This window comes from Oncorhynchus mykiss, chromosome 7 (genome assembly GCF_057628025.1).
Source record: "Oncorhynchus mykiss isolate SJ-2025 chromosome 7, ASM5762802v1, whole genome shotgun sequence".
NCBI lineage: Eukaryota > Metazoa > Chordata > Actinopteri > Salmoniformes > Salmonidae > Oncorhynchus > Oncorhynchus mykiss.
Window position 1 is genome coordinate 62,609,842 of NC_143028.1, and position 12,124 is coordinate 62,621,965.

A 12,124-nucleotide genomic window follows, 5' to 3' on the forward strand; every position below is an offset into this window, starting at 1 on the left:
AGACGTAATAACCTTCGCGTTGTTGGTCTGGCAGAGGGGGTAGAGGCGGGCTCTCGCCCCACTGACTTCTTCGCCAAGCTATTGAAGGATGCAATGGGATCGGATGTTTTGGATTCGGATCCCCAGCTGGACCGCGCACATCGCTCCCTTGTCCCAGTGCCTGGACCGTGCCAACGTCCTCGCCCAGTAATCATCTGTTGTCACAGTTTCAAGACCAAGGATCTTATCCTGCGTGAAGCTCGAATGAGGGGCAACTTGTCACATAAAGGGCATCCATTCCGTGTATATGAGGATTATGCGCCCGATGTGGCAAAGCATCGCGCCGACTACAGAGATGTCATGACCAAACTCTACAAACTCCATCTTCGCCCAGCCTTACTCTTCCCTGCAAGACTAAGAATTACCCCGCCTTCCGATGAGAAGATTTGGCTCTCCTCGGTTTTGGACGCAGAGAAGTTTATCCGGGGATATACACCAATCCCCCGTACAGGTTAGAGTGCCTTGTTATTGCGTGTTAGGGTCTGCTCATGGACTCGAATCCATACTATTCCATATTGTGTGAAAACATATTAAACGGGCTCAACAAGGGCTACCGAACATGTAAGACGCTGAGCAGACCAATGGATGGCGGTCAGAGCTCTCATTTCACGTTAAATTCACTTTCATCCCGGCTGTGCTCAGAGCGATGCATATTTTTTACTTCCAGGTTTGATCACTGACACCTTCGGACGGATATACGTATATTCCCCCACTTTTGTTTTGTTTCGTTATTTATTTTACAATCCTTACATTATTCTTACTACCATACCATTTATTTATTGCTTGCAGGGGACTGGGGGTGATGGTTGGGAGGGGGCAGACACCTGGTTAGCAGGTTGATGTTTTGTGCCGTTCTGCCTTTGTCTGGCCGTGGGCCTCTCTCCCGACTAGAGTCCCACCAGCCCTCTGTAGTGCTTATGTCTGTGTAGGTGTGCGTACATATAATTACTATTTGTACTTTATTACTATTTTCTCTTAGCATTTTAGTATTATGTATGTATATATTATGATAGGTAAAAAACACCTCTGTAAATCCAAGATGGAAGGAGGATTGTCTCTCCCAAATTTTATATTTTATTACTGGGCCGCTAACCTCCGCGTTGTTACGTTTCTGTTGGATGACGTACTTCCGGCATCCAGCTGGCTTAGTATGGAGCGTGAGGAGTGTCACCCATTCTCTATTGGCGCTGTGATTTTGTCGCCTGTCAATCTGGAAATGTCACTTTATAGTAACAATCCTATTATACATAGCACAGTCCGAATCTGGAAGCAAAGTAAAGTCCACTTTGAGCTTAGACCAATGTCATTCATGCTCCCTGTCGCCAGGAATCCCTCCTTTGCCCCTTCTAACCTTGATAACACCTTTGAGCGATGGGGAGAGTTAGGGATAAGTACCATAGGGGATTTATACATAGAAGGGACCTTTGCTTCCTTTGAGTTGCTGAGGGAAACTTATAATCTTCCCAGAATTAATTTTTTCAGATACAGTGCCTTGCGAAAGTATTCGGCCCTCTTGAACTTTGCGACCTTTTGCCACATTTCAGGCTTCAAACATAAAGATATAAAACTGTATTTTTTTGTGAAGAATCAACCACAAGTGGGACACAATCATGAAGTGGAACAACATTTATTGGATATTTCAAACTTTTTTAACAAATCAAAAACTGAAAAATTGGGCGTGCAAAATTATTCAGCCCCTTTACTTTCAGTGCAGAAAACTCTCTCCAGAAGTTCAGTGAGGATCTCTGAATGATCCAATGTTGACCTAAATGACTAATGAGGATAAATACAATCCACCTGTGTGTAATCAAGTCTCCGTATAAATGGACCTGCACTGTGATAGTCTCAGAGGTCCGTTAAAAGCGCAGAGAGCATCATGAAGAACAAGGAACACACCAGGCAGGTCCGAGATACTGTTGTGAAGAAGTTTAAAGCCGGATTTGGATACAAAAAGATTTCCCAAGCTTTAAACATCCCAAGGAGCACTGTGCAAGCGATAATATTGAAATGGAAGGAGTATCAGACCACTGCAAATCTACCAAGACCTGGCCGTCCCTCTAAACTTTCAGGTCATACAAGGAGAAGACTGATCAGAGATGCAGCCAAGAGGCCCATGATCACTCTGGATGAACTGCAGAGATCTACAGCTGAGGTGGGAGACTCTGTCCATAGGACAACAATCAGTCGTATATTGCACAAATCTGGCCTTTATGGAAGAGTGGCAAGAAGAAAGCCATTTCTTAAAGATATCCATAAAAAAAGTGTTGTTTAAAGGTTGCCACAAGCCACCTGGGAGACACACCAAACATGTGGAAGAAGGTGCTCTGGTCAGATTAAACCAAAATTGAACTTTTTGGCAACAATCCAAAACGTTGTGTTTGGCGTAAAAGCAACACAGCTCATCACCCTGAACACACCATCCCAACTGTCAAACATGGTGGTGGCAGCATCATGGTTTGGGCCTGCTTTTCTTCAGCAGGGACAGGGAAGATGGTTAAAATTGATGGGAGGATGGATGGAGCCAAATACAGGACCATTCTGGAAGAAAACCTGATGGAGTCTGCAAAAGACCTGAGACTGGGACGGAGATTTGTCTTCCAACAAGACAATGATCCAAAACATAAAGCAAAATCTACAATGGAATGGTTCAAAAATAAACATATCCAGGTGTTAGAATGGCCAAGTCAAAGTCCAGACCTGAATCCAATCGAGAATCTGTGGAAAGAACTGAAAACTGCTGTTCACAAATGCTCTCCATCCAACCTCACTGAGCTCGAGCTGTTTTGCAAGGAGGAATGGGAAAAAATGTCAGTCTCTCTATGTGCAAAACTGATAGAGACATACCCCAAGCGACTTACAGCTGTAATCGCAGCAAAAGGTGGCGCTACAAAGTATTAACTTAAGGGGGCTGAATAATTTTGCACGCCCAATTTTTCAGTTTTTGATTTGTTAAAAAAGTTTGAAATATCCAATAAATGTCGTTCCACTTCATGATTGTGTCCCACTTGTTGTTGATTCTTCACAAAAAAATACAGTTTTATATCTTTATGTTTGAAGCCTGAAATGTGGCAAAAGGTCGCAAAGTTCAAGGGGGCCGAATACTTTCGCAAGGCACTGTACCTACAAATTAGAGACTACGTTAGAAAACACCTCCCAACATTTGGGAATGCTAAACCTTCCATGTTTGACGGATGCATAAAAATATGCCCCACCTCAGATAAACTGATATCGCGTCTATATGATGCTTTTCTAACTGTTAGCACACCTTCTACAGATGCCATCAAGGCAAAATGGGAGGAAGAACTAGAGACTGACATCTCGGTGGCAGACTGGGAAGAGAGCTTGGAGTATATCCACACATGCTCCATTAATTCCAGACATCGTCTCATACAATTCAAGGTATTACACAGATTACACTATTCCAAAACTAAACTGCATAGGATATTTCCTGACACATCCCCTACATGTGATAAATGTCAGGCTGCGCAGGGTACACTACTCCACTGCTTTGCCCTATGCTCTAGCTTGCATGGTTATTGGTGTGGAATTTTTGGGATCCTCTCTGAAGTTTTGGAGACTTCAATAGATCCAGACCCACTTCTGATAATCCTGGGAGTATCTGAGTCCCTAAACGGATTAACCAACCCCCAAAAACAACTAATCTCGTACGGTCTCATCTCTGCAAAAAAACTCATCTTGTTGTTTTGGAAAAGGAGGGAAGCGCCCTCTACCAAATTATAGCTCAGTGAATTGGCAAACACTGTACACTTAGAAAGAATTAGATACATTCTGAACAATAAATTATCAACATTTGATCAAATCTGTCAGCCTTTCCTCTCCTACTTGGACGAGTCGGCGCTGTGAAGTTGTACTTATTAACGCACTCTCAATTGTAATATTTTAATCTACCATTGGGCAGCATGTGCTGGCCCTGCCACCCGAGCAGTTGGGGGGGGGGGGGGGGGGGGGGGGGGGGGGTTGGGGGAATAAGGGGGGGATAGGGGGGACATCTTCCCTCTTTCTTTCTACGTGTCCTTGTTTTGTATGTCGTGTTTTGTATTATTTGTTCTGCACCCAGAACTCTGGGTTGTTCCTGTATGCTCTTTTATGGTTAGATAAGAATTGTATACCTGTCTTGTATACATACACCATTCTTGTGTGTGTTTAATAAAAAATATTTGAAACATTTTCATAGAAGCCATATAAAAACAGAATGATCACTTTGCTCCTTGTATATATAATTATTTCTTTCAACTATCTACGCGATTTCCTCCTCTCACCTTTTCCCTCCACAACCTGTGGAGTGCACAACACATCAGCTGTCAGTGACCAGGTGAAAAACCTTTTCCAAGCCAAACCTTCATATCCTAACTGCTAACCGCTATGCACAGCATACATCGTTGTCACCTCATAGTCAAAATAGATACTAGAACTAACACGTTAGTAAACCCGCTACAGAAAGCAGTTTAGCAATTACACCAGCAGACCCTGGTGGTAATAAATTAATATAACCAAAAGCTTACCTTGACTTGGAAGAGTTCCAGTGTTGGATAGCCATAGCCAGCTAGCTAACAGAAACCCTCTCTATTTGAGCTAGGTTTTTGAGTTCAGCTAGCTAGTTAAGTGATTTTCTTTTTAAATACAGCCAAATATCTCTCTCTTTCTCTGTCAGTTCATGCTGCAAGAGCTCTGATAGATTGGAAGACATCCTCCGGAAGTTGTCATAATTATTGTGTAAGTCAATGGAAGGGGGTGAGAACCAAGATCCTCCTAGGTTTTGTATTGGTTTTGGATCAATGTATCCAGAGGAAGTCAGAAGCTAGATGTTCTCTGGCTACGCCATGGTGCTACTCTACCGAGTGTTGTGGAGGCTAATGTAGACCATTGCAAAACAGTGTGTTTTAATCAATAATTTGGTGATGTGAATATATTTGGTATAATCTTTCACTATTTTTATTTTCATGAAATTCACTGAGGAGGATGTTCCTCCCTTTTCTCATCTGAGGAGCCTCCACTGTTTAAATTAGCAGTGTTGATGTGCTAGAACTGACAAAATGAAATTAATCATATAAGTCTTGTAACCTATACAATTCTACAGGTTAACCCGCTTGGCTCATGTCTGTTCATTTCCATATAGGCTATGTAAATATTTGTAAAATAAACTGCCCATTATTAAATTGGGGAAATTATTTTATTGAGCTTTGTTTTTTATTTATCTTTTTATTACTTTTTCTACTGTTGTTGCATTCTTGAGAGGTTAACCTGCAAGTAAGGATTTCACAGCATGGCTCAGTTGGTGGAGCATGGAGCTTGCAATGCCAGGATTGTGGGTTCGATTCCCATGACCCATCTTTAGCATCTGCTAACTGGCACATATTATCATGTGTATATGACAAATAAACAAACTAGAACTTAGAAGGGAAGGGGGAGGTCAGCCAGAAAGAGAGAGGAAAATATGGCCAGCTTTGTGGTTAGATTGTAGGTGAATAAAACATTGAAAATACATGGGCCCTTAATTTATGTCTCCAAATGTAATGTCATCTAAAAATCTCACATTAGCTGTTAGAAGTGCCAAAATAAAATTAATCATAGAGGTCTTATAACTTATTCCATTCTTCAGGTCAATGTTATTGGCTCATGTGTCTTTATATTCATTTAGCCTAGGGGCTATGTAGCTTCTTGTCTGTTGTGTTTGGAGTTGTGTTGTTATGTGGACACTTAAACATTTCTTTACAGTTGAATTTACCTTGTCGTGTCAGTATACAGTAACTTTAATGAGCAACTGCCCCTAAAAACGATATTCTCATTTAGAAAACAGACTGTGGCATCTATTTGAGTCAGAAACATTTATTCTACTGTCAAAAATGACTACAAAGTGTAAATAGGATCATTTTGGTCATAAAGTCAGTCTTGTCCAAAACTGAGTTTTGTGAGACTTGTGGTCATGACTGCAGCATGACAAGAATACATTCTTCTTTTTTTACACGAAGAACACTAAACAAACTAACAAAACAACAAAACGAACGTGAAGCTATAAGACACAAGTGCTGACAGGCAACTACACATAGACAATAACCCACAAAACCAAAATGGAAAAATGGCAACCTAAATAGGATTCCCAATCAGAGACAACGATAAACAGCTGCCTCTGATTGGGAACCAATTCAGGCCACTATAGACCTACATTTACCTAGACATACCAAAACCCCATAGATATACACAATCACTACCTGACCAAACTAATACAGAAAACATAGATAACTAAGGTCGGGAGGTGATAGTATCCCCCCCCCCCAAAGGTGCGGACTCCCGACCGCAAACCTGAACTTATAGGGGAGGGTCCAGGTGGGCATCTACCCTCGGTGGCGGCTCTGGTTGTGGACGCCGCCCCCCATCTTTACACTGGTCCCTCCGCCATTGTTGAGCTGAATCGTGTCTCATCGCCGGAGGCTCTGGACTGTGGATCATCGCCGGAGACCCCGGGCTGGGGACCGTTGCCGGAGACCCCGGGCTGGGGACTGTTGCCGGAGACCCCGGGCTGGGGACCGTTGCCGGAGACCCCAGGCTGGGGACCGTTGCTGGAGACCCCGGGCTGGGGATCGCCGACGGAAGCTCCAGACTGGAGATCACCGCCGGAGGTGCTGGACTGGGGATCGCCGCCGGAGGCGACGGACTGGGGATCACCGCCGGAGGCGCCGGACTGGGGATCGTCGCTGGAGGCTAAGTACTGGGGATCGTCGCTGGAGGCTCCGGACTGGAGAACGCCGCTGGAGGCACCGGACTGGGGACCGCCGTTGGAGGCGCCGGACTGTAGCCCGTTGTTGGAGGTTCCAGACTGTGAACTGTCGCCGGATGCTCTGGACTGGGTACTGTCGCCGGACACTCTGGGCTGGGTACTGTCTCCGGACACTCTGGGCTGGGTACCATCGCCGGACGCTCAGGACTGCCGAGGCGCACTGTAGGCCTGGTGCGTGGTGCCGGCACTGGTGGTACCGGGCTGGGGACACGCACCTCAGGGCGAGTGCGAGGAGCAGGAACCGGGCGTACTGGACCCTGGAGGTGCACTGGAGGCCTGGTGCGTGGTGCCGGAACTGGTGGTACCGGGCTGAGGACACGCACCTCAGGGCAAGTGCGGGGAGGAGTAACAGGATGTACTGGACTGTGGAGGCGCACTGGAGGTCTGGAGTGTAGAGCTGACACAACCCGTCCTGGCTGGATGTTTATTTTCACCCTGCAAATGCATATCCTGGTCCACGGAGGTATACTGGAGCACTGAGCCGACACCTTCCTTCCTGGCTGGATGCTCCACCGCATAACACAGTGCCTGACCAGTACCATGCTCCCCACAGTAAGCACGAGGAGTTGGCTCAGGTCTCCAACCTGACTCATGCAATTCCCTCGTGTGCCCCCCAATTTTTTTTTATTGGGGCTGCCTCTCAGGCTTCCGTGCACCCTCATATCCTCTCCGTTTCTCTATTCTCCGGTATTTCTCCTCATAGTATCGCCGTTCCGCTTTCGCTGCCTCTATCTCCTCCTTAGGACGGCAAAACTCCCCCGGCTGCGTCCAGGGTCCTGCTCCATCTAATTTCTCTTCCCAGGTCCATCTCCCCATTAAGCGCTGTTCCTCCTTTTCACACGGCTTGGTCCTAGTTTGATGGGTTATTCTGTCACGTTCGTCATAACACGAAGAACACTAAACAAAACAACAAAACGAACGTGAAGCTATAAGACACGAGTGCTGACAGGCAACTACACATAGACAATAACCCACAAAACCAAAATGGAAAATGGCAACCTAAATAGGATCCCCAATCAGAGACAACAATAAACAGCTGCCTCTGATATTGGGAACCAATTCAGGCCACCATAGACCTACATTTACCTAGACATACCAAAACCCTGTCATGACGTTGGCCTGGGGGTAGGTTTATGACAGTCATAAATACCTCTTCCCCCCTTTTTCCTCTCTCTACCCTACTGATGTTACATTTGCAAACACCTTGGTTAACATAGAGATTCTGGGAACATCTGAATGTGGGGGGAAATGAATTATATTCTGGTAATCCGACCAATTAAACATATGCGGTGGTACTTAATGAATATGATGTCATTCTCATCAATAATAAGATGATGTAAACTACAGTGGAAAGTCTACACATCAGAGTTATCGGATTCACATGGAATTGTTGTTCAATTTAAATGTTTGAATATGAAATTATTCGGGATGGGATGAAATGTGATTTAGCTTCTAAAATGTGAGAATTTGTTTTTTATAAGGTTAGGGATCTGCTCAATCAGTGGCCCGCCCCTGTGAAGGGACATGGGCTATAAAACTTTTCAAACATGCCCTCCTCTCCCTTCCTATATAAAGCCTTGACGACAATATAACCTCCTGTTCCAAGGACGTGAGGATGACGGTCCGATGTCAGAATGGTTCAGATAATAACTACAGAACGAAGCCAACATCAGCATGAGCTTTGGTTGCGAATGGTATGAACTTTGAACTCTTATTCACTACAGAAGTGATACCTCCTAGCCGTTGAGTTAGCAACAGCCGCTGCAAACGAGGGTTAGGAAGGAATAGACAGAGTATCCCATCTATCACACAACGACGTTACTACAACGTATCCGATTGACCACCAGAGACATTCTTCAAAGGACAAAGGACTCGGTTTGGCAACACCGCCTTCCATCTACCACCAACCTACTGAAGCGCAGCTCAGAGTAAATATTTATTGCATTTTCCTTTTCCAAATGGGCGGTAATTTAGAATGCATGAGATACTTTATTTACGATAGCACAGCTTCGCCCTTTGTTCCTCAGTCTTCCCGCTCTTTCACTCAAATCCAGACCTTTTCTTTTGTGTAACAAGCTGTCATATCTGTTCTGCCCGCCTGGGGTACGTTTTCCTTTATGATGTAATTTGTAATCAAGTTATGATTTATTATGTGTATATGTAAATCGTTGTGATTAGTTAGGTATTTAGTAAATAAATAATTAAACCCAATTTTGTATTGTTCTTTCAACTTGTTAGCCAGGGTTCGTGAAGATAACCAAGAATGTACAACTTTCAGATGAGACTGAATTAAGGTGATGATTAATATTGACTGCTATTGATGTAAAATATTACTAGGTCTTTAAGAGTTTATTCGGAAGATAACAGCTCTATAAATATTATTTTGTGGTTCCCCAACTCTCTAGTTAATTACATTTACATGATTAGCTCAATCAGGTAATATTAATTACGGAGAAATTATTTTAGAGAATAGCATGTCATATAATTTAATCCGGCATAGCCAAAGACACAACAACCCCATAGATATACAAAAACCCTAGACAAGACAAAACACACATACCCACCCTCGTCACACCTTACCTGACCAAAATAATACAGAAAGCATAGATAACTAAGGTCAGGGCGTGACAGCATCACAACTTAAATTATGGTTGGGTTTGTTTCAGTCCTGTTCACATGCCCACAGCTGACAGTACACAAGTAATCATCAATTCGGAGCGCAGCTGCACGCGACCCAATCGTAATTCCTGTGGTAAATTTGGGTTAACTTTGGATATCCCTATTTGGCTAGTTAGGGACCATCGGTAAATAACACAATGTACATGGGACAATATGCTAAAATTCTAATAGCTCCAAATTTCATGACTTAAAAACCTCAAACCAACTCTAAATTCTAGAAATCCATGTACACATTTTGAAAGAATTTAATGAGAAAACTGTGCAGCATGAAAATATTGTCTCATTTACATTTTGTAAAAAAGAAATGTACGGTCCCTAACTAGCCTCGGAGGTAGGCTATGAAATATCTAAGTCAGGTCGCACACCATCCGGGTGCAAAATAATTTGGCTAAGTCTTCCCACCTGCAAACACACCCACGAGACCTTCAATCAAACCACACCCCGAAACCAACTCACAAGTTAATTCAGTCATGGCTGCTGGCATTTCGTAGTGAACCAATTCTAAAACAAGGCCAAATCAGGAGGTGCAGTAGCCCTCTAAAACTATCTCATGACATGTTGTACCTCTACCTTGCTACCTTTCAGATGATCCAAGGAGGAGGACAGATGAGAACAGCATGCCAGTGGAGCACTTAGATCAGCAACAGCCGGGGGCAAATGATAGGGAAGAGGATGATTTATGTGACCCAGATTATGGCCCAAAACAAGTTAAACTACCCCAGTATCCCCTTCACCATTTGGATTGCAAAACTAAAGAGACACGCCAGACAAGACATAGAGACAGCAACAAAATAATAGGTGATGGAGAGACACACCAGACAAGACACAGAGACAGAAACAGAAGAATAGGTGATGGAGAGAGGCACCAGACAAGACACAGAGACAGCAAAATAATAATAGGTGATGGAGAAACACACCAGACAAGACACAGAGACAGCAACAGAATAATAGGATATGACAGAGAGAGACACCAGAATAACAGAACAGGCCATAACAAGAACCTGAGACAGTAACAGGCAAGACACAGAGAAAGAAGAGAGAGGGCAGATGGAGACAGAACAGAGATGAGTCGAGGACACAGTAGACTGTATCACTTCAAGCTGCTCTATAGATTATAATTTGTTGTATTTATTTGCATAAATTATAACAGGTGAAATAGAAACAGTGAATAAGTAAAACATGGTTTACCAATAATTTGCAGGTGAGGTGAAGAAGCCTGTGAAATTACAATTAAAACAATTATTTATTTTTACACTTTTTATAACCAGGAAAGGACTGGAGAGGCTAGGCAAGAGAGAGCACCGTAGCATACTCAGAGACAGCAAAAGAAGAAGGCAGACAAGAGAGACAGCAACGATGACACAGAGAAAGCAATGGAGAGAGGCAGAGGAGGGGTGAGCATACAATAGACTGTGTCACTTAAAGCTGGTGTATGGATTCTAATTAGCATGCATGTGCATGTGTGTGTGTGTGTGTGAGTGAGTGAGTGAGTGAGTGAGTGAGTGAGTGAGTGAGTGAGTGAGTGAGTGAGTGAGAGAGTGAGCGAGAGAGCGAGAGAGAGCGAGCGAGAGAGTGTTTTGGTACTGTGGGATTCTTTAATCCGTTTTGCTCATTGGACAGATCAGAGTCTATGTTTAAAGTTTTTGAGTGGTTACTGGCAATACACTGTAGAAGTATGTTTTCCAGAGTAAAAAGTAGAGCGTGTTCCAGAGTAGAGAGTATCACAGTAGCAAATGTAATTGAGTACTTGCAGTGTCTGCTGTGGCAAGTGGGAAGGTGCAAGTTACCTCAAAAAGATATAAACTCTCAATGTTCTAATCCATGGGTGTCAAACTCTGGCCCGTGGGCCAAATTTGGCCCGCGGGGTAATTATATTTGGCCCGCGAGACAATACCAAATTACTACTAGAGCTGGCCCGCCGGTATTATACAGCGCATTCACCACTAATACTACGAATCCCATAATGCTCTGCTGTTTTCGCGCGCCAATCAGGACAGGACCCAGAAACGCTCTCTCCTCTGTGACAGTAGTCATAGCAACATAGACGCTACAACTGTCAGCGAGCTAACCCTTCCCAAAAATGGCGAAAAGAAAGGCAGAAAACAGGAGCTTTCTGGACAAGTGGGAGGCAGAATATCTGTTTACATATGTAAAAGACAAACCTGTTTGTCTTGTTTGTGGAGTCAACGTGGCTGTAAGTAAGGAGTACAACATTAGACGACACTATGAAACGAAACACCATGACAAATACAAGGACCTGGACATGACTCAAAGGAGCCAGAAAGTAGAGGAGATGAAAAGAAGTTTGGTTTCACAACAGAATATGTTTAAAAAAGCCACATCACAAAGCGAGCCTGCTGTAAAGGCTAGTTATATAGTGGCAGCAGAGATCGCAAAATCAGCCCGGCCCTTTAATGAGGGAGAGTTCATGAAAAAGTGCATGATGAAGGTTTGTGACCTCGTATGCCCAGAGAGAAAACAAGCATTTTCAAACGTGAGCCTGAGCAGGAACACAGTAGCTGATCGCACATGTGATCTTGCCACCAATCTGTATGACCAGCTGATGGAAAAGGGAAAAGATTTTGTTGCGTTCTCCCTCGCTGTGGATGA

At 43.8% G+C, this 12,124-nt stretch overlaps 1 protein-coding gene across 1 annotated transcript in view; it reads right to left on the reverse strand.

Moving 5' to 3' along the window:
* Positions 1-4,293: 4,293 nt before the first annotated feature.
* The window catches only part of LOC149982629 (uncharacterized), a 229,931-nt gene continuing 222,100 nt past the window's right edge, over positions 4,294-12,124 (reverse strand). The window contains exons 6-8 of the mRNA XM_090242224.1: positions 6,975-7,219; positions 6,592-6,752; positions 4,294-4,335 (exon numbers count right to left, since the gene is read on the reverse strand). Of these exons, the coding sequence (XP_090098350.1) occupies positions 4,294-4,335; positions 6,592-6,752; positions 6,975-7,219 (448 nt within the window). The remainder of the gene's footprint in view (positions 4,336-6,591; positions 6,753-6,974; positions 7,220-12,124) is intronic.